This window comes from Hyla sarda, chromosome 6, assembly GCF_029499605.1.
Source record: "Hyla sarda isolate aHylSar1 chromosome 6, aHylSar1.hap1, whole genome shotgun sequence".
NCBI lineage: Eukaryota > Metazoa > Chordata > Amphibia > Anura > Hylidae > Hyla > Hyla sarda.
Window position 1 is genome coordinate 97,652,985 of NC_079194.1, and position 26,222 is coordinate 97,679,206.

The 26,222-nt window shown below is 41.5% G+C and overlaps 1 protein-coding gene across 2 annotated transcripts in view; it reads left to right on the forward strand.

Moving 5' to 3' along the window:
• The window catches only part of PTPRG (protein tyrosine phosphatase receptor type G), a 530,620-nt gene that overhangs the window by 498,028 nt on the left and 6,370 nt on the right, over positions 1–26,222 (forward strand). For both annotated transcript variants that reach the window (XM_056524508.1, XM_056524509.1), the window contains 5 exons: positions 272–348; positions 4,038–4,166; positions 12,910–13,056; positions 14,336–14,478; positions 25,171–25,306. In XM_056524508.1, coding sequence (XP_056380483.1) covers positions 272–348; positions 4,038–4,166; positions 12,910–13,056; positions 14,336–14,478; positions 25,171–25,306 — 632 coding nt within the window. The remainder of the gene's footprint in view (positions 1–271; positions 349–4,037; positions 4,167–12,909; positions 13,057–14,335; positions 14,479–25,170; positions 25,307–26,222) is intronic.

Below are 26,222 nucleotides of genomic sequence, written 5' to 3' on the forward strand. Positions count from 1 at the left end.
ATTCTGTACTATATGCTCTTCTTTAATGCCAAGGTGGCGTGTATGTGTGTAAGGCATGAAATGGTCATCGTTTGATCAAAAAAAATCTCATAATGTCACATGATCAGTGAGTGCTACAATATATTCACTTAAAGGCCATACATATTGAATGGAACATAATAAAAGCAACAATCAATAATTTATTTAGTCATACAATAATAGTTTTGTATTGTGTGGTGGAGTTTGTCTGTAATTTTGACTTCCTCGTGGTGATTAATTTCATTTTCCTCAGCTGAACGTGCAAGAGTGGGCTTAGCACCATTGCCTGGAATGAAAGGAACAGATTATATAAATGCTTCTTATATCATGGTAAGTGAATGTGCTTTGTTTTTCTTATTGGTAATATGACAGTAACAGACATAGTCTGTGTAGGAATCCTACAGCACTACCACAGGGCAAATGAGAAATCGCCCAAATGCTATTTAAAACACTAGATATGTATAGTTCAATTTAAAAAAAAATGTTTTATTATTTATTTTACACATTTTAAGTCCCCAGCCTTGAATAGTGAAATCTGTACTCTGCTTTTCCAGACTGTATTAGTGGAGCGTCTATGGCCAGCCACAGACAATCACTGGCTATGAATGAACTTGGCTCCAGAGCTCGCTTCATAGTCACTGTGCACACACGATGTATATACAGTGGGGATCAAAAGTTTGGGCACCCCAGGTAAAAATTTGTATTAATGTGCATTAAGAAGCCAAGGAAAGATGGAAAAATCCCCAAAAGGCATCAAATAACAGATTAGACATTCTTGTAATATGTCAACAAAAGTTACATTTTATTTCCATCATTTACACTTTCAAAATAACAGAAAACTGCAAAAGTTTGGGCACCCTGCAGAATTTATAGCATGCACTGCCCCCTTTCCAAAGCTGAGACCTGCCAGTGTAATGGATTGTTCTCAATCATCACCTGGGAAGACCAGGTGATGTCAATCTCAAAGGTTTTAAATGCCCAGACTAATCTGACCTTGCCCCAACAATCAGCATTATGGGTTCTTCTAAGCAGTTGTCTAGAAATCTGAAACTGAAAATAGTTGATGCTCACAAAGCTGGAGAAGGCTATAAGAAGATAGCAAAATGTTTTCAGATGTCAATATCCTCTGTTCGGAATGTAATTAAGAAATGGCAGTCATCAGGAACAGTGGAAGTTAAAGCAAGATCTGGAAGACCAAGAAAAATATCAGACAGAACAGCTCGCAGGATTGTGAGAAAAACAATTCAAAACCCACGTTTGACTGCACAATCCCTCCAGAAAGATCTGGCAGACACTGGAGTTGTGGTACACTATTCAACTATAAAGAGATACTTGTACAAATATGGTCTTCATGGAAGAGTCATCAGAAGAAAACCTCTTCTACGTCCTCACCACAAAAATCAGCGTTTGAACTTTGCAAATGAACATATAGACAAGCCTGATGCATTTTGGAAACAAGTTCTGTGGACCGATGAGGTTAAAATTTAACTTTTTGGCCGGAATGAGCAAAGGTACGTTTGGAGAAGAAGGGGAACAAAATTTAATGAAAAGAACCTCTTTCCAACTGTTAAGCATGGGGGTGGATCAATCATGCTTTGGGGTTGTATTGCAGCCAGTGGCACAGGGAACATCTCACGAGTAGAAGGAAAAATGGATTCAATAACATTACAGCAAATTTTGGATACTATCTTGAAAATAATATCTGTGAAAAAGCTGAAGTTAAAGAGAGGTTGGCTTCTACAAATGGATAATGATCCTAAACACACCTCGAAATCCACAGGGGAATTACATAAAGAGGCGTAAACTGAAGGTTTTGCCATGGCCTTCACGATCTCCTGACCTCAACATAATTGAAAATCTATGGATAGACCTTAAAAGAGCAGTGCATGACAGACAGCCCAGAAATCTCAAAGAACTGGAAGACTTTTGTAAGGAAGAATGGGCAAAGATACCACAAACAAGAATTGAAAGACTCTTGGCTGGCTACAAAAAGCGTTTACAAGCTGTGTTACTTGCCAAAGGGGGAAGTACAAGATATTAACTCTGCAGGGTGCCCAAACTTTTGCAGACACCATTTTTTGTTTTCTGTTATTTTGAAAGTGTAAATGATGGAAATAAAATCTAACTTTTGACATATTATAAGAATGTCTAATCTGTAATGTGATGCCTTTTGGAGATTTTTCCATCTTTCCTTGGCTTCTTTATGCACATTAATAAATTTTTTTACCTGGGGTGCCCAAACTTTTGATCCCCACTGTAAATACTATACACTGCTCAAACAAGTAAAGGGAACACTAAGATAACACATCCTAAATCCGAATGAATGAACTAATCGTATGAAATACTTTCGTCCTTACATAGTTGAATGTGCTGACAACAAAATCACATGAAAATGATCAATGGAAATTAAATTTATCAACCCATGGAGGTCTGGATATGGAGTCGCACTCAAAATCAGAGTGGAAATTCACACTACAGGCTGATCCAGCTTTGATGTAATGTCCTTAAAACAAGTCAAAATGAGGCTCAGTAGTGTGTGTGGCCTCCATGTGCCCGTATGACCTCCCTAAAACGCCTTGGCATGCTCCTGATGAGGTGGCGGATGGTCTCCTGAGGGATGTCCTCCCAGACCTGGACTAAAGCATCCGCCAACTTCTGGACAGTCTGTGGTGCAACGGGGTGTTGGTGGATGGAGCGAGACATGATGTCCCAGATGTGCTCAATCGGATTCAGGTCTGGGGAACGGGCGGGCCAGTCCATAGCATCAATGCCTTCCTCTTGCAGGAACTGCTGACACACTCCAGCCACATGAGGTCTAGCATTGTCTTGCATTAGGAGGAGCCCAGGGCAAACCGCACCAGTATATGGTCTCTCAAGGAGTCTGAGGATCTCATCTCGTTACCTAATGGCAGTCAGTCTACCTCTGGCAAGCACATGGAGGGCTGTGCTGCCCCCCCCCCCCCCCCCAAAGAAATGCCACCCCACACCATTACTGACCACCGCCAGACTGGTCATGCTGAAGGATGTTGCAGGGAGCAGAACGTTCTCCATGGTGTCTCCAGACTCTGTCACGTCTGTCACATGTGCTCTGTGTGAACCTGCTTTCATCTATGAAGAGCACAGGGCGGCAGTGGTGAATTTGCCAATCTTTGTGTTCTCTGGCAAATGCCAAATGTCCTGCACGGTGTTGGGCTGTAAGCACAACCCCCATGTGTGAATGTCGGGCCCTCATACCACCCTCATGGAGTCTGTTTCTGACCGTTTGAGTGGACACATGCACATTTGTGGCCTGCTGGAGGTCATTTTGCAGGGCTCTGGCAGATCTCCACCTTGCGCGAAGGCGGAGGTAGCAGTCCTGCTGCTGGGTTGTAGCCCTCCTTCGACCGCCTCCACGTCTCCTGGTAGCGCCTCTATGCTCTGGACACTATGCTGACAGACACAGCAAACCTTCTTGCCACAGCTCACATTGATGTGCCATCCTGGATAAGCTGCACAACCTGAGCCACTTATGTGGGTTGTAGACTCCGTCTCATACTACCACAAGAGTTAAAGCACCACGAGCATTCAAAAGTGACCAAAACATCAGCCAGGAAGCGAGGAACTGAGAAGTGGTCTGTGGTCACCACCTGCAGAACCACTCCTTTATTGGGGGTGTCTTGCTAATTGCCTATAATTTCCACCTGTTGTATTTTCCATTTGCACAACAGCATGTGAAATTGATTGTCAATCAGTGTTGCTTCCTGAGTGGACAGTGTGATTTCACAGAAGTGTGATGGACTTGGCGTTACATTGTGTTGTTTAAGTGTTTCCTTTATTTTTTTTGAGCAATGTATATATCTACTATAAACTGTCATAATGCTTGTAATGCTTTAATCTACTTCTTCGTCCGGCTCAAAACTTCCCACTGCAGACTACATATGTGATTCTAGTCCTACAATATTGCATTGTTATTGGTACATGTTGGTACTAATAAGGTCACAATGATTTGTTTGTATTGATGGTTGGTCATTTGCTTGCAGGGTTACTTACGAAGCAATGAGTTTATTATCACCCAACACCCAATGCCACATACAACAAAAGACTTCTGGAGGATGATATGGGATCATAATGCACAGATCATTGTCATGTTACCGGATAGTCAGAGCCTGGTAAGGGCGCATTATTAATACCTTGATGTATGTGTTTAATTATATAACTAGCTGAGTACCCAGCGCTGCCCAGTTTTATCTACCTTATCCTTGGGGGGGAAGCAACAAAGGAGTAAGCTTTTGTCCTCATTTCCCATCCTTAAATCCTGACCCCAAATCCCCTCCTCATATTCCACCTTCATATCCTGTCCTCATATTTTGTCCTCCTGTTCTGACCCCATTTCCCGTCCCCATATCTAATCCTCATATCCCATCCTTTAGGTAGGGCTGTGTTGTGGTAAAGATACAGTATTGTAGCAGAAAATAAGAGGTGTGGCTTAAAGGGTGGGCTTGTCTTTGCAAGATGGGGCATGGAATGCATGGAGGGTGTGGCTTGCCAGCCGGACTGACTCATTCACCATGAGATGCAGAGCTTGTGGAGTAAGGAACCAGAAGTCCTATGTACTTGCATGGGACTTGAAACAAAAACCCCATCCATCACATAAGGGGATAGGTTAGGGTTAATTTATTTATTATATATTTTTATTTGACATAAAAGTAACATGTGACCAAGTATTAGCAAAATATCTCCAGCCATAAAGGAAGTTATGCTGCAACATACATTTCCCATAGATTTGCATTGGACTTAAAACGAAAACCCCCGACCCTCGCAAATGGGGGGGGGGGGGTAGGTTAGGGTTAAATTAACTATCCTATATTTTTAGTGGACAAATAAGTAACATGTGACTGATTATTATCGAAATATTTCCAGCTATTTGAAAGTTATGCCGTAACATATATTTCCCATAGACTTGTATGGAACTTTAAATTAAAACCCTGACTCTCGCAAATGGGGGGGGTGGGTAAGGGTTAAATTACCTATCCTATGTTTGTGGTTGACATATAAGTAACATGTGTGCCAAGTTTCATGTTATTATCTTCAGCTGTTTGGAAGTGATGCTGGAACATACACACACACATACATTGAGTTTTATATATATATAGATACTAGCTGAGCACCCGGCATTGCCCGGTTTTTCCTTCCTAATCCTTGTTGGGGAGGAAAATAAACAAATGAGGAAGCTTTTGACTTCATATCCCGTCCTCATATATTGTTGTCATATCCCGTCATCATATCCCGTCATCATATCTCGACCTCCTATCTCGACCTCCTATCTCGACCTCCTATCTCGACCTCCTATCTCGACCTCCTATCTCGACCTCCTATCTCGACCTAAAATCTCGACCTCCTATCTCGACCTCCGATCCCGACCTCCGATCCCGACCTCCGATCCCGACCTCCGATCCCGACCTCCGATCCCGACCTCCGATCCCGACCTCCGATCCCGACCTCCGATCCCGACCTCCGATCCCGACCTCCTAACCAGTCCATCTATCCCGACCTCCTATCCCGACCTCCTATCCTGGTCCTCCTATCTCGGTCCTCCTATCCCGACCTCCTATCCTGACCCGTAATATGTGTACCAGTTATTGAAATATCTCCAGCCGTACAGAAGTTATGTGAAAACACACATTTCCCATTGATTTGCATGGGACTTTAAAAAAAAAAAAACCCGACCCTCACAAATGGGGGTAGTTAAGGGTTAAATTAACTATCCTATATTTGAAGTGGACATATAAGTAACATGTGACCAAGTATTATCAAAATATCTCCAGCCGTTTGGAAGTTATGCAGTAATATATATTTCCCATAGACTTGTATGGGACTTAAAACATAAACCCCGCCCCTGGCAAATGGGGGTAAGTAAGGGTTAAATCACCTATCCTATGTTTGTTGTTGACATATAAGTAACATGTGTGCCAAGTTTCATGTTAATATCTTTAGCCGTTTGGACGTGATGCTGGAACATACACACATACATACATACATACATACATACATACATCGAGTTATATATATATATATATATATTTTTTTTTTTTCACTATAGTTGAATTATATAATTCACTATGCCTTTTCTATATGGTGAATTACATTTGTAGGCCAGTGCCAGACATAGTGAACCATGTTGTGTGGTTTGAAAAGCATGAGCCGCAGGAAAAAGGCCCTTATGAAAACCTTGTCTTGCCTTTATTGGGGTAGTCCAGCTATAGCAATCAATCTAGGATGTGTTGTCACTTGCTTTTTTATCTTTTTATGGTACATATTGAATTTTACATGTGTTTTCTTTACATGGTTCTCATTTTATGGCAGTCATTCAGAGGGGACTTTGACCTGACTGTGATAACTGAGATGTACAAATATTGTCCATATAACTGTATATTTACTGCTTTTTCTGTCTACTTTTATTTGATGTGGCCAAGCAGAGACTATATATAGCGGTAATTATTAACCTCCGTGTACATAGTTGCTGTTCTCATTTTGCCAAGAGGCTTGATGGGCAGGTTATAAGGACAGACAGCATCCGCTTATTTATCTTTAATTGTTCCAAATGAGATTTCCTTTGTTCGCTTCGAATGCAAATTTACTAATGCGACAGGTAGACATAATTTACTACAGTAAATTACAGCAACATTAAGTTAGTGCCGCAATAAATAGACTTCCAGTAATTTATGTGGCAGAGGCTGTCATCATTAGGACAAGCTGGGAACTTGGCTGTCAGGTGCAGAATGCATTTAAAATGGGGGGAAAAAAAAAAAAGAATCTGCATTCACACATCAGGCGTCCTGAGAGTCTATAATGTTATTATAACTAGCATCATTATCTATGGTGTGAGCGGTGGGGTGTGTACATTGCAGTTGATACCGGCCTTATCCACATTATGCAGCTTGTGTTCTACCATTTATCAATATAAACAAACCTGGGACTGGAAGAGGCACTTTGTAGCAAAAACTAAAATGTTGTTAAAGGGGTACTCCAGCTCTAAGACATCTATCCAAAAGATCGGGGATAAGATGGCTGATCGCGGGGGTCCCGCCGCTGGGGACCCCCGCAAGATCTCATGCAGCACCCACCTGTGTGAGCTGCACACCAGCGCTGGAGGCTTCGAGTCTGAAGCCTCACAACTACGGGAGTATCGTGATGTCACAACTCCGCCCCTGTGTGACATCACGCTTCACCCCCTCAATGCCGATACTCCGGCCCTGTAGTCGTGCTTGCAGCGTTTTTTAGTCTGATCAGACCCTGCCAAAAAAAAAAAATTGTGATGGAGCCCCCCAAATTGGAGCCAACAACAGCCACAAAATCTAAATGTTATAATTGTTACACAGCATGAGTAGAAATTAGAGAATTTAACAAAGGAACAATTTTGGATGTTATATTTATTACAAAATATTTTGAAGAGATCAATATTTTTTCACTCCATGGTGTTTATAGCACCCGACACCAGCAGCACATTGAATGAGTCTCTTACATATTGCTCCATGTCTTTCGGGACTAGCGATTAACACATTAGATTGTTTTTGCATCCTCCACTAACACCCCTGGTTTCAAGAAAGTTGACAAGCAACCTCTTATACGAACCTCTTATACAAATATACTATATACTTAAAGGGATACTCCGCTGCTAGACATCTTATCCAAAGGATAGGGGATAAGAGGATAAGATGTCTGATCGCGGGGGTCCTACTGCAGACACCCCCCCCCCCCCCCCCCACAATCTCCCGCAGCATCCGGCTTTCTAAACAAACATTGGGTTTCTGCAGCAGTGGTCGTGATGTCACGCCATGCCCCCTCCATTCATGTCTAAGGGAGGGGGCATGTCGGACGACACGCCCCCTCCCTTAGACATGAATTGAGGGGGCATGGCGTGACCTCACGATCACAGCTTCCGACTCTTGAGTGTTCTGAACCAAATGTTCCGAATGATGGAGCACCGGCGTACCCCTTTTAACATGTATGTGAATATATTTAGAATAGGTATCTATTGTCCTTGTGTAAAACTGTGGCTTGACGTTCAAGTGGCGGTCAAAATGATCCTTGTCCAACTCTCATGGCCTGAGCTGTAAGGTTACTTCATTTCCAGATAGATTTATTACTAGCTTAGCTAAATTCTGCTGAAATTAAGATCAGGAAGAAAATGTGAAAGCTTCATGTTCATCCCTGTGTTCATTACCTTTGTAACTTGGATGCTACTCACATGTGTGCATTAGCTATACCCAAGACATAGAGAGCCAAGATCCTAATGGATCCTGGCTCCTTCACCAGAGCCCCAGGCTTTTACCCATAGCCAAGTTCCATGGATAATGCAAGAAAGCGAGACAGGGAGAAATTTCCAGATGAGGCTTACATCTTCCAGTAATGATGTTTTAACTTACAGTAACCACTAGGGGTTAAGAGAAATGCTCACTGACCTTTAAAACTGTATACTTATATTAAAATCCCAGTCATATTTTTGAATAATATAAGGTTGAGTTTTTGCAGACTATAATAAACATTTCTATTGGAAACTTGAGAAACTCTCCACAAATTACATAATCAAAACAATAAGTCTTTAACCTACTTTTAGATATGGAAAATGGTTTTCCTCATAATTTTATTTTTAGTAAAACTTGATTTAATATGACCCCTTAAGATAGGCAGCTGCATCACCTATCCACAGGCTGTGTATGGTATTGCAGGACTGTTGAGACCCAATTACCTCCTAACAGGCTATAACTACCGCTCACCCTTACTACAATAAATAATTAAATAACTGACATGACAACAATTTAACTTTTCCATGGGTGAGGATCGGCCACAGCTTTATTTATAAAATTACTTATATAAATAACAATTTAACTGTAACAAAGACACTGATTGGCTTCTTGCCAACCAGAGAGGTGCTGCCACACCGTCCTGTGTGCAGGTCTACCCCGGGTTGACCCCGCTTTCACCGTTTTACAGGGGGGGAGGGGGGAATAAAACCTTGCCTGTATTTTTCTTAGCCCCTTAACTGCTCACCAGTCAGGGGGCAAGCTAGTTATGCACAGCTTGCCCCTCCAGTCTATGGACAGATTTGGTGCTGATATGATCACTACTGAAAAAACAGTATTAAAAATGGTTATTGTCACTCCTTTCCTTACAACAATGAGCGGTACTATTAAAAAAACAGTATTCAAAATGGTGGTTGCCACTTCTGACCACACAACGATGAACCGTAACTTAGCAGAGTTTGGGTAGAAGAAAGCGAACTTCAACAACTTGGCAACTTCCAAATTTCCGACCCCGACCGTGTAGTATCATCTTAAAGCTGAGAACAACAGTCCTAAAGACTGATCATGTGGAAGCTTTCTCCTCAGAATATCTCAGCACAGGAGGGTTAATCGGCAGAACATGACAATTTTCCAGATACGGAGCTTTAATTTATCTTCATGGTCTCCTGTTGTGAAAGCCTGAAAACATGTACATTTCAGTGTGTATTATTTTTTTTGACCGAAGGTAAACACTTCTCGCTCCTTGGCAGGAAGAAGGTAAAATAATTTTTCCTGGATAAAGAGTCTAAACACAGTTTTAAAGCAATAAAATCTTATTTTACCACAGGCAAGAAAACCACAAAAATGTTATTCTTATAGAACAAAAAAAAGAATAATAGTTATAGAAATAGAAAAATCTTCTGTACAAAAACAGAACCCCTTTCAATATAGTGATATAAGTGTGATTGACTTGAACATGGGACTTTAGTTTAGGGTGCAAGTTCCTGTATTCATATGTTTAAGAAAATGTGGGTACCAATCCCTTGCTAGTTTTTTTTTTACTTTTGGAGATTAGAATAGCGCAGCATGAAGCATTATTCTTGCTGTCAAAACAGAAACCCCAAAGGACTCCATTATAAGTCAACGGATCTGGCCCTACATTGTGACTTCCTTTATAAATAGAAGCCACAACGCAAATATAAACCTAATTTAACAAATATGTCTTAGTTTTTTTCTTTTTTAAAGTAGATCTGTCCTTTTCTTAATACAATACTCTATATACGAGCAGCATTCTACAAGCCTGTACTTCTAATAGCAATCCTGGCACAAACTATTTTCCATGATTTAGTATGAAAAGCCTCAGCAACCCTGTGTTTAGCTCTGGTGTACTTACTTATAGGGTAAGGGCTATATGACACAGGGCCTGTTTAAAAGGATCATGTAGTCCCTGTGTCCACCCCATCTCTGTTGGCATCATCGCGCAGCATTTCTCAAACGTATTCATTTATTTTTCAATTCCTTGAAGTACTTGAGTGAATACCAGGTGTAAGCTTGAGCTGTATAAAATGCAGAATTTCACAGAGGCACTTAACATGTGTAGGTCTATTTAACCGAAATTAAACCCTGCATAAAATGTTCTTAGTGCCCCACAGTGAGCATTACAAGCGTCTTCTAGTCATGAACTGCAATTAAGTGCGTGTAATAGGTGTTCAATGGAGTCTTGCTTAAAGTACGAGCAGATGACCTTTTAATAGGAATATGGGGAGACAACATTACCGACATTAATGTGAAATCACTTGGACGATTGTTCTAGATTAACTCAACACAGCAATTCCTGCTCTTACACCGGCCGGATAATCCCGTAAAGGAGGTTAAAATCACTGATGCCGATTAAATACTCTCAGGGTGTTAAATACAAAATGCCCCTTCATGAGCACCTGGGACCGGAATCCGACTGTAGGTTTATGTCTAATCCTTGAAGACCAAATAAACCCCGTTTTCACAAAATGTTTGTTAGTGGCACAGGAGACTTATACTCTCTAAATGTTTGTAGTAGAAGCAGCTGCTGCAATAAGTGTAGAAAGTGATAAAATTCACAAAATAACAATAGGTATTGAAAATGATTTACACTATACATACCCACATACAATCCTATTGTTTCACCTTCTGCCACTTTAACCTACGCAGCTCCCAGTGATCAGGTAACTTCAGCACTTTAAAACCTAGCAAAAAAAAAAAAAAGGCTACATGTTTATATGGATGCCTTAAAAATACATGCTTTTGAAACCTATATGAATCAATACATGTTATTACGTCTTTAATAGACTAATAATAAAATGATGCATTTATGATTTGAGCTAGCAAAGTAACCAAACCGGTCTTCCTATCTAAACATTGTGGGAGAGGAAAAGCAACAATGATGCTCCCGTCCTCCTATCCCGACCTGGAACATGTATACATTATATTAACATTATAAACAACATATATTATTATTATAAATATGACCATAAAGAGTGAGATGACAACTACAACCAGCTACATCTATTTCTTAGGGAGTCTAAGTGGCTCACCTTGACCATGAGGGTGGAGGTAATCGCTGGTGATTTACATGCTTAAAGGAAATCTGTCAGCTCATATTTATGATATACTATAAGAGGTGACCGTATAAAGATATGAAACATAGCTATGTTAGTAGCAGAAAGAAAAGTAACACGTAGCGACTCACCACTTCTGTAGAAACTTGTTTAATAGTGCAGGTTAGCGTACAGCTGGCACATAACAACGGGAACGGGTGTGCAGGGAGGGCTAGACGTAGCGGGGGGAGCTCGAGACGATGGATCCTATTTCGCGTCCAGTGACGCTTCTTTCGGTCCTCGAGGAGAGCCATTAGTCAGCTGTGCCAGGTCTTTCTGCCTCTTTGTTACAGACATAGCTCTGTTAGTGTTGATGTGTATGCCACAATTTATAAAATTATAATTTTCTCATCAAGATTAAATATTAAGGACACGGGGCTAAGCCGCTTTCAGCATAACAGCAAGGCATTTGGAGACAGATTGTTATATTGTAAGCCAAGCCTTGTATATTAATCAGCAAGCCAGGAATGGTGACCCAGGGGGTGGGTTATGCTGTGGCATTAAAGCAACTGGGCCCTGCCTCTTTGACACTTAAGAATGGGGTAGAAATCGTAGTTTTGTAAGCTGTGGCAAACCCATCAACACTTGCTGCCTTGGTCTTGGTGCTGCAATGCTTCTGGTTAACTGAGATCTGATTGATGTTTCTACCACAAGGAACTAAATCAACTTTAAAAATGGGCACAACCCCGTCCGTAGGTGCTGCCTTGGTTTAGTCATAACTCTGAATGTCTTCTGGGTTGAGTACTGCTTTAGTTGCCCCTGTTGCACCCACCTTGAGGCAGTGCCCTCCTCTACCTGCAGGAGACATTCTTTCATACTCCTCTCCAATTAATGCAGCATAGAGGTGTAAGCAGAAAGAAAGTCAAAGAGGCAAGTGTATTAGCGTAAATCACCTAACAAGCATAGGGATTAGCACTATGAATGATTGCCTAACATTTTAGTCCACAAACACAATCTAATACCCTATTAGCTTTTCTTCCTTTTGAAATCACTCAACAGTCTACATAGTTTCCATATGTTTCTTCTTTCCCTTGGTAAATGAAGATATTTTTGCCGCTTCCATCCCCTCGATGTGATGGGTTAACTCAGTCTTGTTTCTTAAATGTATTTAATGAACACTAAATTGCTTGGAAATAGAACATCTGTCAGATGTACTTTTTAATGTCATCGGTCAAGGAGTGTGATCTTGTTTTCCATGCCTAATGAATAATTCAGCTTGTTTCTGATACTCTGAAGCTAATTTGAAGGAGGGGAGTTTGCCGTAGAAAGAAAATAAGTTCTTCCCTCTTCTAGGAGAAAAGGGCAAAACTCCTAATTACCGAGAGCGGAACATTTTAGGTGTGATGTGTCTGAATCATAGCTCCCCGGCACTCTCCAGACATTACATTTTAGCTGGGAATGTAAACATTGCTTCAGATCTGGATGATATTGTAGCATAAGCACCAACCATGCAATGTATTTATTCAGTTTCTTTTTTTTTTCTTTTTCTTTCTCAGACTGAGGACGAGTTTGTCTATTGGCCGAGTCGTGAAGAATCTATGAACTGTGAGGCCTTTACTGTGACCCTGATCAGCAAAGATCGGCTCTGTCTCTCTAATGAGGAGCAAATTATCATCCACGATTTTATCCTTGAAGCAACACAGGTAAACAAACAAAAGGCTGCAATGTTTTATTCTCACAGCAAAACAAGTATAGAATTCTTCATTTTTGGACTGTAACCTTGATGTGTTTAAAGGGAACCTATAATCACTTTCATGCTGGCTGGTATCCGTTGGATTCTGCCCCTTCATCTTGTGTATGGCCTCAGCATACTCATGGATGTCCTTCTATTAGACCAGTGAACAGGCAGACAGAATGTATACAGCAAAGGGAATATTACCCCATTGGAGGCATTATGGGTGGTCTATCAACACACTACATCCTAATGAAGTGTCTTCATTACCATTGGTGCCACGTCTGGAGTACTCCTCCAATTAGCTATCCCGGCCACATGTAACAATTGGTACACCTACTCTATAGTCACTGTGGAACCTATGGGGCATATGATATGGTAAACATGTCAGAATAAAATAATTCAAGTGAAATAACTATCTTGATTGGAGGTTCTGTAATTATGGATCAGATTTTAGTGTGCTCATCACAAGTCTGATTAAAGTGTATCCGTATGGATCTACTTTTTGTATGGTTATCATGAATGTTCATACTGGGATCCTTTGTAGAACAAGAGTAAGAAGTGGTAACATAACAAAGCACCTTGGGAAAAAAATCCTTATAAATGGACATGTACACACTCAATGTATTAAAGTGCAAATGCCACAAAACAGTTTTAAAACCACCTAAAACACTAAATATACCAACCCAACTCCCAAATTAGTGGGCATTATTTACTGTGTAGGACTGGGTATTGTATGTGGTTTCAGGCAACGGTGATGTATTCCCCTGGCCATCATAGATAGATCTTTTCCTGTATTCAAACAGGCAGAGGTAATGAAGTCCCGTGGGGCACGGAGAAACAGCATGGGACAGTCCAAATGGTATGTGGTTCGCAAAAGCATAAAAGTGATACGTTCGCTTTAACCACAAGAAAATGCCTTAAAAATGACCACCAGTCTCCATTTCTGCTTAAAACCTTTGTAGCATTTTTTGACCAAAGCTGTTTCAGATGACACTTATGCTTAAAGGCTAAATGGACATAGCTGTATTACAGAGCCAAGTTATACAGATCCATAACATAGTGCCCTTTTTCTTTGGACAGATATTGAACCTTTTTTTTCCTCAGGTAAACCATGAGTTCAAAAAATTGGCATGCTCTATCATATACTATATTATAGAGGTATTATGGATCTGTGGTAAGGCTGGTATATGGAAATATGTGAGAGAAGACTCTACACTCACTGTTTTTGGTGCCTTTTCCTTTTGCAGGATGATTATGTTTTAGAAGTTCGTCACTTTCAGTGTCCAAAATGGCCAAACCCAGATGCTCCTATTAGCAGTGCTTTTGAACTTATCAATGTGATAAGAGAAGAAGCTCTTACAAGAGATGGACCTACCATTGTGCATGATGAGTAAGTATTTACTATAAAACTGGCAGATGTCTACTTATGTGATGTTAGGGCATTTTTAACCATTTAATAGTCTTTTTACACTTTTAAACATTGGTGACGTATCACATCTATATGCAGTCATGGCCATACATGTGATTTTCCTCCCTTTTTTTGGTTTAGCTCTAATACACACAAAGGGAATAAACATGTGTATAGCAAAACATGTGTTAAATACCTCATTTTCAAGAAAAATTTCAGGGGTGCCATGACTGTACCATTATTGTGTGACTAGCGGAGTACCCGGCGTTGCCCGTTTTTTCCTTCCTAATCCTTGTTGGGGAGGAAAATCAACAAAGGAGGAAGCTTTTGACTTCATATCCCATCCTCCTAGCCCGTCCTCCCAATATGTGTACCAGGTATTGAAATATCTCCAGCCGTACGGAAGTTATGTGGGAACATACATTTCCCATTGATTTGCATGGGACTTTAAACAAAAACCCCGACCCTCACAAATGGGGGTAGTTAAGGGTTAAATTAACTATCCTATATTTTAAGTGGACATATAAGTAACATGTGACCAAGTATTATCAAAATATCTCCAGCCGTTTGGAAGTTATGCAGTAACATATATTTCCCATACACTTGTATGGGCCTTTAAACATAAACCCCGCCCCTGGCAAATGGGGGTGAGTAAGGGTTAAATGACCTATCCTATGTTTGTTGTTGACATATAAGTAACATGTGTGCCAAGTTTCTAGTTAATATCTTTAGCCATTTGGATGTGATGCTGGAACACACGCACGCACGCACGCACGCACGCACACATGCGCACACACACACACACACACACACACACACACACACACACACATACACATACACATACACATACACATACACACACACACACACACACACATACACACACATACATTGAGTTTTATAGATATAGATATAGATTGGTGGGGTCCAACCACTGATTGGAGAACCAAAGGACCTTTGCTGCTTTAGGCTTTCCTTTTGCTCATGGTACAGCTTGGCCCATCACAGTACCATGGCCCTTTTGGTTCTTGTGATCAGTATGATTCCATGCAGTTTACAGGAGAATGCAACCTATGCGTCATGCCTTTTATTTTTCGTTAATTGCAAAAGTGGGGTGTAAAGGCGGCAAAAGAACAGCTTCCTAGTCTTCTTGTCTCTAGATGTAGAGTGCACAATATCGAACATCCAGTTAAATACAAAACATAGGAAATAAGCTTTTATTTATTTTTTTACAATGAAATCCTATGGGAGATGTGCACCACTGTAAGTTTATACAGTCACACGTGTTTGGAAATGCTCCCAATTTTCTAATGGTAGGCTCCATTGCGATGTGAACATGGCCCATAAATATTGGTGCCAAATGAAAACAGGGTAATTACGAACCATGCCCCATATCTGAATTACAAATTATACGTTATTTTATATTAATTTAATTTGTGTCATAATGTTAATCAAGAACTGACGATGTGTTAAAAAAAAAGTTAATTTAATTGTACCATGGCTCTTTCTTCCCCAAAAAAAACTACTTATTTTTTTTTTACATTTTTACATTTTTACATTTTTTTTTACATCTGCAATAATTGTGTAACTTATCAGAAAAATGGCTTTCCTGGCAAATTTGTCATAAATTGTAACGCTCTTCTGTCCACGATGCCCATTAACCATATTCCCTTTTTTAAAATCTAATTATCCCTAAAGGAAATGTAGCTGAAAATTAGTTTTTTTCCTGCCTTCTTTTCAAAGTAAAAATTGCTGTAAATTTACTATTTAAAAATCCAGGAATAATTACATCCACAAATTACTTTCAGAAATATGAATCCCGAAATGCCATGAAGCAGCTGTATTAATGCGATGATTTGTGCCTTAATTTGTTTGTAGTTTGAGGTTATCAGATTCTTCTTGGAAAAAAATTTGCAAGTCATTAGCCTTCCGCCATATGTTGCCAGATTGGAGAGGCATCACATACTTAAAAATTATTTGGGCCATTTCCATGCAAATGTCACGTTCTTAACTTGGACAAATGTGAATCTTATGTAGTCTGCGAAAGGATGAGCCAGAACCATACGTTTTCCGAAGAGAAGAAGCTTTCAGTTTATTTAAAAAAAAAAAAAAAAAGGAATTTAACTAAACTTTTTCCATCTTAAAGTTGCAAAAAAAAAAAAAGTATGGTAAAGTGGATTGAAGTTTAATATGCACACACGTAAAACTGTCGTAAATGAACACATGGTAGTGCTGATATATTGGGCAGTATAGTCCCCAAATAGTAATAGGGGCCGGATGGTGGTGGCCCTGGGCATCTTCTATTTTTCCCATGCTGTAATCTGTTTGTGAGGACCTTGTGGGCATGTTTAGAGTAGAATGCCTGAAGTGGGCAATATGGGATGGTGAAAATCCCAGGGCAATTGCTGCTTTTGCCCGTAGTGTAATCTGACAAACGTGTAGGTATACTTATAGTAGATATGGACAATCCAGCACCAAAAAAAATGCAGCTTTTAGCAGAAGAAACACAATCACACCTACACAGACCACCCCTTCACATCTTGATGCGTTTCAATGCATGTGCCCGAAACGCGTCAAGATGTGAACGGGTGGTCTGTACGGGTGTGATTTTGTGTACCTTTTGCTAACTTGGAATAAAGCTGTATTCATTTAAAGGAGAACTGTAGTGGAATATAATTTATCCTTCTGATAGGGGATAAGTTATTGATCACGGGGGTCCAACCCCTGGGGCCCCCCGCAATCTCCTGTAAGGGGCCCCGGCAGTCTGCAGGAAGCACCATGCCATCCCCAGCAGAAAGCAGAGGCGTCAGCAGAGAGCACTGTGGACTGACAGAAAGGAAATTCAAAAAGAAAAGAACTTCCTGTGGATCATACAGCAGCTGATAAGTACTGGAAAGATTAACCCCTTAAGGACCCGGGGTTATTCCGTTTTTGCATTTTCGTTTTTTACTCATCTTTAAAAAATCATACCTCTTTCAATCTTTCACCTAAAAATCCATACGATGGCTTATTTTTTGTGCCACCAATTCTACTTTGTAATGATGTCAGTCATTTTACCCAAAAATCTATGGCGAAACGGAAAAAAAAAATCAATATGAGACAAAATTGAAAAAAAACGCCATTTTGTAACTTTTGGGGGCTTCCGTTTCTGCACAGTACATTTTTCGGTAAAAATTACACCTTCTTTTTATTCTGTGGGTCCATACGTTTAAAATGATACCCTACTTATGTAGGTTTGATTTTGTCGTGCTTCTGGAAAAAATAAAACTACATGCAGGAAAATGTATACGTTTAAAATTGTCATCTTCGGACCCCTATAACTTTTTTATTTTACCACGTATGGGGCTCATTTTTTGCGCCGTGATCTGAAGTTTTTAGCGTTACCATTTTTGCATTGATAGGACTTATTGATTGCTTTTTATTCATTTTTTCATGATATAAAAAGTGACCAAAAATGCTCTATTTTGGACTTTGGAATTTTTTGGCGCGCACGCCATTGACGGTTTAATTAACGATATATTTTTATAGTTCGGACATTTCCGCACACGGCGATACCACATATGTTTATTTTTATTTACACTGGGGGTGATTCAAACTTTTAATAGGGGAGGGGTTAAAGGGGTTCTCCGGTGCTTAAACATCTTATCCCCTATCCAAAGGATAGGGGATAAGATGCCTTATCGCGGGAGTCCAGCCGCTGGGGACCCCCGGGATCATGCACGCGGCACCCCGTTTGTAATCAGTCCCCGGAGCGTGTTTGCTCCGGGTCTGATTACGGGCCACTACAGGGTGGGCGGCGTGTGACGTCACGCCTGCGCCGGCGTGTGACGTCACGCTCCACCCCGCAATGCAAGCCTACGGGAGGGGGCGTGATAGCTATCACGCCCCCTCCCGTAGGCTTGCACTGAGGGGCGGAGTGTGACGTCACACGCCAGCGCAGGCGTGACGTCACACGCCGCCCGCCCTGTAGTCGCCCGCAATCAGACCCGGAGCGTGGCCCCTCGTTATAGATCGGGAGCAGACTCAGGGCGTACAGGTACGCCCTGGGTCCTTAACAGGTTAAGATTTTTTAAAAGAAGTAATTTACAAATCTGCTTAGCTTTTTGGCACCAGTTGATAATAAAAAAAAGGGTTTTCCTATCGCCCGACGCCCGGGACATGCAGGTGAATTTTTCAGACCCTTAGCCCTCCTTCTGACAAGCAGGGCTGGACCTGAAAGCCCCCAACAAGCACGTCAGTGCTCGGAGGAGTGTATGGAGAAGGCTCTGGACTCGTGCCCGCTCCATACTCTGCAGCCCCCAGCTGTTTTCAGTAGCTGGGGGCTGCCACTAATAGCCAGCATGCGGCAATAGCGAATTGCAGGTCATGTGTGTTTACAAAGCCCCATAGTGCCAGAACAATGGACCCCCCCCCCTCACACACACACGTGACCCCATTTTGGAAACTACACCCCTCACGTAATGTAATAAGGGGTGCATTGAGCATTTACGCCCCACAGGTGTCTGACAGATTTTTAAAAATGAAAAATTAAACTTTTCATTTGCACAGCCCACTGTTCCAAAGATCTGTCAAACGTCAGTGGGGTGTAAATACTCACTGCAAAAAAAAATCATCAAACTCCTGTAGGGTGTTAAGGCTCACTGTACCCCTTTTTACTTTCCTTGAGGGGGTGTAGTTTCCAAAATAGTATGTCATGAGTTTTTTTTTTCCGCTGTTCTGGCGCCATAGGTGCTTCATAAATGAGACATGCCCCCCAAAAACTATTTCAGCAAAATTCACTCTTCAAAATCCCCAAGGTATTTCCTTACTCGAGAGAAATGGGGTTACAAATTTTGAGGGAATTTCTCTTTTTAACCCATTTCAAAAAATGGCTCTACAAGAAAATGCAAGTGTAAAACATGAAGATTTTGAATTTTCTCCTTCACTTTGCTGCTATTCCTGTGAAACACCTGAAGGGTTAACAAACTTTCTGAATGTCATTTTGAATACTTTGAGGGGTGCAGTTTTTATAATGGGGTCATTTATGGGGTATTTCTAATAAGAAGGAACCTAAAATTCACTTCAAACTGAACTGGTCCCTGAAAAATTCCAATTTTGAAATTTCCGTGAAAAATTGTAAAATTGCTGCTGAACTTTGAAGCCCTCTGATGTCTTTCAAAAGTAAAAACATGTCAACTTGATGATGCAAATATAAAGTAGACATATTGTATTTGTGAATCAATATATAATTTATTTGGAATGTCTATTTTCCTTACAAGCAGAGAGTTTTTCAAAGTTATCTGCATCGCTGCCCAGCTCATCAATATTACTTCCCTGCCTCTTCTCCCTGTTCTGTAATGAAGAGGGAGAGGCGGAGGGAGGGGAGGAATATTGATGAGCTGGGCAGCGCTGCGGCCAGTGGCGCTGACATCAGTGTGCCAATAACCCCGCCTGTGCCAGTTAGCACCTAATTAGCATATACCGAAAATCAAAGATTATGGCTGGGCGGATCCAGGCAAGTAGGCATCACACTGATCAGCGTCCCCCGCTGGGGGGGGGGGGCAATCTGACAGTTTTCCTTTAAAGGAGATGTCTCATGGAGAAAATTCTGCAGTTTTTAGGTGCAGGATTAAAAGTTGTATACGTTAGTAAATCACTTACTTCACCTATCTAGCAAGGAATCCATGGCAGACCGGAAGCTCCGCAGTTCAGCTTTCTGATGACTTGCGACCCCCATTCAGGCTGCTATGCTGGGGGCCGTGACGTAACGAATTCCCAGAAAACCCTGCGCTGCCTGTAGTCCAGCTGCCCGCCCTGTGCACGGCCTCTGCCCTTCTCAAATAATGAATATTCATTTTTCCCTCCCTCGGCTCCTAGATGATTGGCTTCTTCAGCCAGTCGCAGCAGCCCCAGCGTGCAAGCGGCCTTTCATTCACCCCCCTCGGCAGGAGAGAGCGTGATATCTGACAGTGCTCTTCACTGCTGATAACTGTTTGTCCCCCGAGTGCAGGCAGAGAGGAATGTGATCACACACTCTCCCCTGCTTCTTATGAATAATACTGTGTAGTCTCTAAAGCAGAGGAGAGTGATGACAGATCCTGCCCTGAAGAACTAGAACACTCTGCGGTGATCAGAGGTAGAAGACAGTGACAGAGGATCCATCATCGCCCTCCCCTGTTTCTGGGCAATAGAAATATGATGACCGCTGAGGCTGCGGAGATACAGTGCTACAGGGCCGGTGAGAGCAGGATGTATTATCGCTCTCCCCTGCTCCTTGGCCATACAAATAAGTCTTTATTGTAGTAATCATATTGAGAGCAGGATCTGTAATCGCTCTCCCCTGCTTCTAGGCAAGTGATTCTCAACCAAGGTGCCTGCAGCTGTTGCAAAACTAAAACTCCCAGCATGCCCGGACCGGCTCAGTCCGGACATGCTGGGAATTGTAGTTTTGCAACATCTGGGGGCACCCTGGTTGGCAAACAATTGTCTGCTTACATAGACTGACAGACTGCTTACATAGCTGTATCACTACGCCAGGGAACAATGCCGTGGTGCCTGAGCGGGGATTGGAGGAGACAGGATTGGAGGCGTGTGGGGGGAGGGAGGCAGCGTGGGCTGTGCTAAATGCGCAAGGCACTATGGGATCTGTAGTGCAGACCGGAAAACAGAGAACTCCATAAGGGTGCATGCACACCATGTTTTTGCTATACAGTTCCCGAATATGGTTTCAAGTTAAAAACCGTACGGAACCGTATGCATTGACTTAACATTGTAAACCGTATGTCAAACGCATCATCAGGTTGTGTCCGTTTTGCATCTTATACAGTTTTACCATTTTTTTTTCCTGTACCCAAAACCGTAGTATCACATTTTTTGGTCGGGGTGAAAAACCTGTGAAACTTTATTTAAAATGGTGTGAAAAGTTAAAAACGTATGTTTTTTTTTTCTTAAAAAACGGATGCAACCGGACATCATTTTTCAAACTGTATACGGGTTGAAATTTGTACACACGTTTTGATACAGTTTAGTCAGGTTTTGAGGAATCAGTTTTTCATCAAAAACCTGATACTTGAACTGTATTGCAAAAACGTGGTGTGCATGCACCCTAACCCGGAAGTACCGGATTTTCGAGCGGAAGATTGCAGGCAAACGGAGCAACAGATTTTCATGGGGATCAGGTCGACATAATGGAGAGCACATGTACTTTAATATGAGCCTTTCTTTTTTTTTTTTGTGGATGGGTGCATGGGATTTCTTCTTTTAAAAAAAATTTGAAATGAGCGAAGTTACAGTAATTCGATTCCTCACGAACCTCGCGGCTCAACGTTTGCTGACTATAGCCTGCATAAATGAGTTCAGCTTTCAGGTGCTCTGGTGGGCTGGAAAAGGTGGATACAGTCCTAGGAAACGCTCTCCTAGGACTGTATCCACCTTTTCCAACCCACCGGAGCACCGGAAAGCTGAACTCATTTATGCAGGATAAAGTCAGCAAACACCGAGCCGCGAGGTTCGTGAGGAATCGAATCACTGTAAGTTTGCTCATCTCTAAAAGAAATCAGTCAGCTGGCAGAGTGTGGAGCAAGCATCGGGACCCACCTCAAGGACTACTTACCCAGGTCTCTATGGAATTTGTTTAATCACTTTAACTTATTGTGTCCCATAATCGCGATGGCTGCACCAGTGTTATGCTGCTTGTGTTTTGTGACAAGTTGTGTTTGTTTGAATTGCTGCAGAGTTTGTCCTGTGTCGTAGCAAGACAGACTTTTTTCTTTGTGGTCCCATCACTACATGTCTCTTCGGAGTACAGGTTGTTAACCGTCTGGACGAAGCCATGTTAAAGGAATCTTTGACCTCATTAACCGCACGTTACTTTCCATTATGAGTTTTCGCTGTATGAAACGTGACAACAGACATAAATGAAATGCAGGAACAGGACAGCGATAACATAACCAAGTCAGGGTCAATAATTAGACTTGGACGCTCTTATAGACATCTGCAAGGGAACTAATTGGAAAATCAGACTCTGGTGACAAAATAAGATGTTCAGCCGACGGCTCCAAGATCCAACTCTCTCAAGTATAATTAGTGCTGGATATTGGCTACAAAGGAGACGCGAATGTTGGAAGACCTTAAGCATGAGACTTTAGTGCAGTACATTAAAAGATAACTCTAGCCAAATTTAAAAGGGTACTCCAGCATTCGTAAGAGTTTGTTGCAAATGCTGAGCAGCGGAGTACCCCTTTAAATTATCCCCTATCCACAGGATAGGGTACAAGTAGCTGATCGCTGGGGGTCTGAAGGCTTGGGACCCCAGCGATCTCCAGAACAGGACCCGGCTCTCAGTGAGGACCGTGTGCTGCAGACAGAACGCACTCCATTCATTTCGATGAAAGCACCCAAGAGACCCAAGCAGAGCACTCAGGCATCATTGGCGCTCCCATACAAATGAATACGTGCCGTCTACCGGGAGAGTTCATGTCATGACGACAATGCCTGTCAATGTGTCCAATCAGGGCATATGGACTTTATAAAAGGTTGCCCCTCACATGTGAGCCCCCTCTATGGGCCAGCCATTCAAATCATTGGACATTGATTTGAATGGTTGCTCTACACAAACTGAATGGCCATAGAGAAGGGGGTCTTACGTGAAGGGGTCTCAAAATGGGCTCTGCTATTTAGGAGTTGCAGTTTTTGATGATTATAATTTTTTATCCAAATGACTAAGCTCACGTCTAGTCCTCAAGAACCCCTAGGAGCTCATGTTTTTAGTAAGAGTGGAAGAGTGTGTGGAATTGCCTTGGATCAATCGTCTCCAACTGTCGACCTCCAGCTGTTGCAAAACATTTGGAGGGCCACAGTTTGGAGACCACTGCCTCTGTATGGGATGTTCTCTGTATGGGATGTCCTTAAACCACAAGCTGTTTTACATACTTTAGATTTGAATTTCTCAGCTCCGGAATCATGTGCCAACTTGCGCTATATATTGTGCCAAATTATGGCAGATGTTGCAAAACTACAATTCGCAACATGCCTGTAAAAACATGGCTGCTTTCTTTCAAATCCAGTTCCACATCTGTCAATTGGTTGATCTTGAATTGCAACTTTAATGACGTTAAGGGGGCTGAGTTGCAATACTACACCTTACCTGGACCGCAGTGGTGATATACTTATCTATCTGTACAATGTAGATATACCGCTATACCCTCACAAACATAAGGCCTAGAATGCTACATAAGTTTATTGTACCAAAAGATGGCCTCGTTTTTATATTATTTATTCATGTAAAAACCTGAATATTAAGCGTTTCTAGAACAATATTGTGTGATTGTTGATATACAGTGCAGAATAGTAGTAATTCTGTATATTACCCACTCTAAGGCTCCCTTCACACTATATGTTGCTCAGTTTTAAAGACCCTTTATAATGTCCCTTTAAGAATACCCTTAAAAACGGCCGTTCCAAAATCCCATTCAAGTCTATGGGATTTTTTGATTATCCGTTATCACCCGTTATAGCCGTTATGAATAACGGACATTATTTGTGACGGGAGAAAAAAACGTTAAGTGCACTAATTTCTCTCCCATCACAAATAACGTCCTTTATTCATAACGGCTATAACGGGTGATAACGGATAATCAAAAAATCCCATAGACTTGAAAGGGGTGAAAGGAGCCAAAGGCTGGATTCACACACAGGGGGGGGGGGGGGAATTAGCAAAACCTGTCCCAAGGAAAAGTTACTGAGTTGCCCATAGCAACCAGATTGCGTCTTTCATTTTTGAAAAGGTCTTTTGAAAAAAATGAAAGAATTACTCTGGTTGCTATGGGCAACTCAGTAACTTTTCTCTGGACAGGTTTTCTCTGGACAGCCATGAGTGGGTCCAAAACACAGTAGAGGTCGAAATGTGTCCATTATTGTTTTTCTCCTGGTTTTGGCTAAAAATACTGACCAAAATACTGTGTGTGCACATAGCCTAAGGTTGGCTATAAATATAGAACAGTTTGACTGTTATAAATGTTTTGAATTATAACATACTAAATGCTTTATTCGCCTAGATTTACCTATGGCAATAAACATGAACGCATCAAACTGAAGCAATGATTTTAATTCTGAGACAATATAGACATTAAGGGGGAGATTTATCAAAACCTGTGTAGAGGAAAAGTTGCCCATAGCAACCAATCAGATCGCTTCTTTCATTTCTAACAAGGCCTCTTCAAAATAAAAGATGCAATCTGATTGGTTGCTATGGGCAACTGGGCACATTTTCCTCTGCACAGGTTTTGATAAATCTCCCCCTTTAAGTGCCCATTCACACTACGTATTTGCGGAATTACAGAATAGAATTACAGTCGTAAATTCCGTTGCAGCAGCCTCCCATTGTTTTTAGTGGGATTCTGGTGCACTATTCACACTACTGAGGAAATTGTTGATCCCAGACTCTGACGAAGGAATTTAAATGTTAATAATTTTACCAGAATCCTCTTAGAAAAGCATTGCCATCAATGGACACAGCACATTTCCGAGCAGTCCTAGCACCTGCTTGCTCTGCTGGTGCCTGCTGCTCACTGAATTTCTCCTGGTGGAGATTCCGTAGCTGCTGTGTATAAGTATGTGTCTCCATGGTGAGTGACAAATGCACAGATTACAGTAGCTTCCCAAATGCTAAGATGACTTGTTTGTTTTCCTCAGGTTTGGCGCTGTTTCATCCGGAACTCTCTGTGCACTCGCCACTTTGTCCCAGCAGTTAGAGAATGAAAATGCAGTCGATGTTTACCAGGTGGCCAAGATGATAAATCTGATGAGACCTGGTGTATTCACAGATATTGTAAGTGCCTTTTAGGTGTCATAACATATTATTAGGTGTAAATAATATTCAATGTTATTGTGGTGTCCCGGTACTGTACACGTACTGTATCTTGTGGTATAAATCCCCAAAGTTAGAGTTCCTTCGTACTGATAGGATGCTCTTAGTGGGATAACCCCTAGTCACCTCTTCCTTCTTTAATTTTATGTGTTTGTATTATATATAATGTATAGTGTAAATATTGCTTCCAGGACCTTAGGTCACATGACTAATAATTATATTGTTCTGCTAAGCTTAAGGACCTTCCAGGTCAGGTGTTCATGTCATATGTTGTACCACAATGCTTTGTATTAGGACTGACAGGTCTGGAGGACCAATAAGCTTGAAGCCCGCCCCTTTAGATATAAGGGCACTGTTAACCAATCATCGCTCTCTTTCCCTTGGGATATGACAGCGAACGGAGCTCTGTGTATACCTGCAAGACAAATCTAGGCCTGAAGCCTGCTCACTTCAGCCGAATACAAAACCGTGAGTTCAATCTAACTCAATCCTAATCCTACGTGACTACTGGACCTAAACCATTCCACTAAATCCAGTGGAACAGCGTAAAGAAAATACTTCAAGCTTATTCCCTATACGGTCCCAACCAAACCTGTGAGGAACCTAAAGTCCGGTCCTATGTAAAGACCTGTTAGTACGTTTAACCTGCATAAAATCTGCAGTAAAGTTATCTTCAGCTTACTAAGATTCCGGTTGTGGACAATCCTTTTTTCCTCCCTATCGTTCCTGGGAAGGGTGGTAGTAGGACATATATACAGAGAGGAACCCGCACCCTGGGGTCAGGACAGTTAAGGGTTAATCCAACACCCTTTCATCACTGCACAGCTATGCACTTCCTACCCTACACCCCCAAGCTACCACATTATCAATGAAAAAA